General features: G+C 44.9%; 1 protein-coding gene across 1 annotated transcript in view; it reads right to left on the bottom strand.

Annotated features, from left to right (window-relative positions):
* The window catches only part of ATP10A (ATPase phospholipid transporting 10A (putative)), a 179,394-nt gene that overhangs the window by 60,817 nt on the left and 114,101 nt on the right, over nt 1–4,476 (bottom strand). Inside the window, exon 4 of the mRNA XM_024766406.1 lies at nt 383–468. Coding sequence (XP_024622174.1) covers nt 383–468 — 86 coding nt within the window. The remainder of the gene's footprint in view (nt 1–382; nt 469–4,476) is intronic.

The following is a 4,476-nucleotide window of genomic DNA, read 5'->3' as shown; positions in this document are numbered from 1 at the left end:
ATATATGTATATATATATATATATATATATGTATACTATATAGTATACAAAGTGGACCATTGAACAACACGGGTTTGAGCTGTGCAGTTCCATTTATTCACAGGTTTTTTTCAATAAACACAGTACTACACCATCCGAGACTGGCTGAATCCATGGATGCAGAATCGCACATCCAGAGGGCAGGCTATCAGGGCTTGAGCATCCATGGATTCTGGTATCCCTGGCAGGTCCCGGAACCAATCCCCCATCGACACTGACCATGTGAATTTTCAACTGGGTGGGGGTTGGCATCCCCCAACCCGTGTTGCTCAAGGGTTGACCACATATGTACATGTAGTCTGTCAAACAGAAGGGGAAGCCCAGGCAGAGGTCTGATACTCACATGCACCCACGAAACCTAGTCAGGTCGTTGTTGGGCTTCTCACACTCGATTACGCTGGTGAACGTCAAAGGATTGAATTCAGAGACCTAAAATAATAGCACATACACATTAGAGAGATCTGAGCTCAGCCTGTCCATCTAAAAGGCACTTGCTTCTCTGTCTCCCACCCACAGCAGGAACATTCCATGAAGAAGGACTCTGCCTTGTAACCTGTGCAGAGTCTCTCTCTCTCTCACACACACACACACCCCACACAGAGCACTTGGCCTGTGCATCTTTGTTTTTACAGTGAATGACAGTGAGCCCATAGAACTGTAGCTCTAATGCAAATTAAGCACATATGGTATAAGAGGGAAGCCACTAGTGACGGGAAGAAATGCGTGAGTTTCTTGAGACAGACCAGCACCTTCCAACTTTCTACACAGATTTAGAGAAGCAGATTCCATCTGGAAAATAGGAACTTAGAATAAAAATATCACTTCCTCAATGTGCGCTAAAAATTCTTCACAGATATTTGGGGAAAAACAGTTAAATAATCAATGTGTCAGCCACCAATTTCTTTATTATTCTGCTTGATGAAAAAATGACAGCTCACCACAAAGAAAGTCCTTCACTTAGAATTTGGCACTGATAGATGAAGCAAGTCCTGGCTCGAGTGGAGAAATGAGGAGTGGGGAGAGGGAAGGGGCGAGAGGAGGGGGGTGGTAGGGAGGGAGGAGAGAAATACCGGGAATATGTCTTTAGTGTAAATAACTGAGTACATTTATGGGTTTTTAAAAATCAGCTTGCTTTGATCAGGCTGGCCACTCTCTTTTCTCCATGATGCCGCTGAGCCTCCGCGTCCGGAGCCTGTGCTCCGCAACAGGAGAGGCCACAACAGTGAGAGGCCCGCGTACCGCAAAAAAAAAAAAGAAGTGCAACTGGTTAAAAATCAAAGGAATACCATAAACATTGTTGATACCCACCCAGATAACTATTACTCCAGCGAAACAATGCCCTCCCTGGGACAGGATACGGCTGTAAAGGCAATGACTCAAAAGTCTGTCCTGACTGTTTTCCCGTATAGCATGTACATTAAAAGAACTCACTACATAGTAGTAGCTCAATTCAACAGCTGAAAGGAAAGTGCCATTTTAAAAGGCTCTTCCTGAAGTTTCATTAGCCATCGGCCCCTCTCTCCGTGGACTGAAATGGCCTCTGGCTCTGTTCCAGAGTAAGGCTATGCTTGGAGAAGTGGTGTTTATTTCAAGCCTTGTGCTTCTCTTGAAGCCAGTTGGCTGACTTTTCCAGAGCAGACATCTGCAGATACAGTGCCCAGGACGGCCATGAAGGGAGGGAGTTCTGCAGCACACCAGGGTTATTCTTGGCAGACAGGGAGGGTAGGCTTAAAATACTCTGTCTCTGTTTATGATTCTTTCTCTCTAAGAAAAATGTAATGTGCATGGCTCAGAAATGGTAGAACATTCTGTCTCTGGGGCTTCAGAGCTGCATTTGTAATGTTCTACTAATAACCATGTGCCTTTGGGGAATGTGCATCCCCAGGGCATGGGGTGCCTGGCCTCCTCTGCTTTGTCTGGAACTGGGGAGGATTTTTAGAGCTGGAGGGATTTTTAGAGACTGTTATGGGTTAAACTGTGTCTCCTTACGCCACCCCCAGAATCCATACATTGAAGTCCTAAACCCCAGTACCTCAGAATGTGACTGTATTTGGACATAGGGTCTTTTCAAAGATAATTAAGGTAAAATGTGATCATCAAGGTTAGCCCTCATACAATCTGCTTGGTGTACTTATAAGAAGAGGGAATTTGGACACAGACACAAACTGAGGGAAGACTGTGAAAAGAAAAAGGGAAGAGACACCCATCTACAAGCCAAGGAGAGGGGTTTCAAAGAGAGCAGCCCTGTGGACACCCTGACCTTGGACTCTGCAGCCTCCAGCACTGTGAGAAAATAAATTTGTTGTTTGGGCCACTCCTAGCCCTAACAAACTAATACAGAGACCATCTCTGAGTTTCCCATTTAAAAAGGGTTTCATGTCCAGAGCACACCCTTTGGATGAGAAAATTCTACTTACCTTGATTGTTTCCAAAGTAATTGGCAATCTCTTAATAGCCCCATTTAAGAAATATATTTATTCATCACTCCATCCAATCATCTACCCATCTCCTTCATGCCAAACTGGCCTCAAGGTAGTGCCCAAGTCATCCAACAGCCAACCTTCTGTTGACCTGGTACCGGAGCATGGACAGAAGGTCCAGTCTACCCTTCCATCCCAAGCATGCTAAATCCATTTTTTGAAAAAGCAGACAAAAAGTTGGGGAAGATGAAAGAGTTCTGGAGATGGATGGTGGTGACTGTTGCACAAGAATGTGAATGTACTTAATGTCACAGAACTGTACATTTAAAAAAAAGTTAAAATGGGGAATTCCCTGGTTGTCCAGTGGTTAGGACTCCACACTTTCTCTCTGTGCTTTCACTGGCAAGGGCCCAGGTTCAATCCCTGGCCAGGGAACTAAGATCCTGCAAGTCACACAGCGTGCCAAAAAAGGAAAAGAAAAGAAAAGAAAAGAAAAGTTCAAAGCAATAAAGAGACTCTATCTAAAAAAAAAAAAACAAAAAAGGGTTAAAATTGTAACTTTTGTTGTTATGTGTATTTTACCACAAAAAAAAGTTTAAAGAAAGCAAATATAAACAATCATTGACAATTGACTGTGAAGAAACAGATGAATCATCAAGTAGCACCTAGCTCAGAGATCCAGGAATTTCAGCACAAATACAGAGAGCCTCACGCTTAACTCACCCGAGGGCACCTCTGTACCGATATCTATATCATAATCATCAATTACAGCTACAATGTTTTATAGGTCACCTACTGCCAGGCATTTTGCTAAGTGGTGTTCACCACCGCCGAATGAGGTTGGTTTTCAAACTACCTTTAATGTGGGGTAATTAAGGACCATGCCCAAGGTCAAGCGACCTTGGAGCAAGTGAGGGAAGCTCCTTGGCCTCTCAGACATCCAGCTCAGCCGCCGACCTCACCAAGACTATCTTGCATTATCTTTTCGATAACGTATGTATAAGCCAGAAAGTGTACAACTGATTCCACAGAAATTACCAAAGAAACAAACATGTCAAAGTTTGAATGTTTTCAAAAACATACGTCAATTAAATGTACCCCCTTCCCATCTTCAGCAATGCCCCTGGATGTAGTTAGCACAGTTCACCGAAAACCGGAGTAAAAAAATCAGGAGCCCTGGGATTTACTCCTAGTTCTTCTGATTAAGAAGTGCAGACCTCTTGGCATTTAGACTTGGCTCTCCAAGATCTCCGGAGCCCTGTGAATTCACAGTTCCATGAATGCAGAGGTGATTCTAACTACCCACCCACCCCCACCGCCTGCAATGGCCTTGGTACTGGAAGGCGCTGCAGAAGCAGCATGATCCACGAGGATACCGTCACACCAGCAGGCCTTCAGCCATGCCGCCCACTCTCTCTGCAGCTTGGCCACAGCACACCTGGCATCTTGGGCCAAGTGCAGCTGACATCATTCACTGCAGAGCCTACATATCCAAACAAGCACCTTACTGGCAATAAAATGCACGTGGTTTCTGCTGCAAACATTTCTCAAGCTTCTTTGGATGAAGTGATTTGACCTCATTAGGTAGGTGGGAAAGAAGAGGCAGGGTGGTGACACAGGGGAGACCCCTGGCCCCTGCCTTTGAACTTGTATTTCTCTAGAAACTGTGGCAGATGAGAACCTTGTGGGCCAAGTCACCCCAGATTGTGGTCCCTCCTTCTTCCCTCCACAGATGCCCAGCTCCCACATCCTCCTGACACTTGGCACCCTCTCAGGTAGAACAGCTACCTGCGTAGGTGCCATGTCCCTGGTTCAACCACACAGGGGAGTCTGGTATCGAATGCAGTACCCAGACCAGTCGCTGAATGAACGTTTGATTCACCAGGAAGATTCTTTTTCTTTTTTAAAATTGGAGTATAATTGCTTTACAATGTCGTGTTAGTTTCTGCTGTACAATGAAGTGAATCAATTATATGTATACCTATATCCCCTTCCTCATGGACCTCCTTCCCACCCA

This window comes from Neophocaena asiaeorientalis, unplaced genomic scaffold, assembly GCF_003031525.2.
Source record: "Neophocaena asiaeorientalis asiaeorientalis breed wild unplaced genomic scaffold, Neophocaena_asiaeorientalis_V1.1 scaffold595, whole genome shotgun sequence".
NCBI classification, from domain to species: domain Eukaryota; kingdom Metazoa; phylum Chordata; class Mammalia; order Artiodactyla; family Phocoenidae; genus Neophocaena; species Neophocaena asiaeorientalis.
This window is presented reverse-complemented; position numbering and strand designations above follow the sequence as displayed.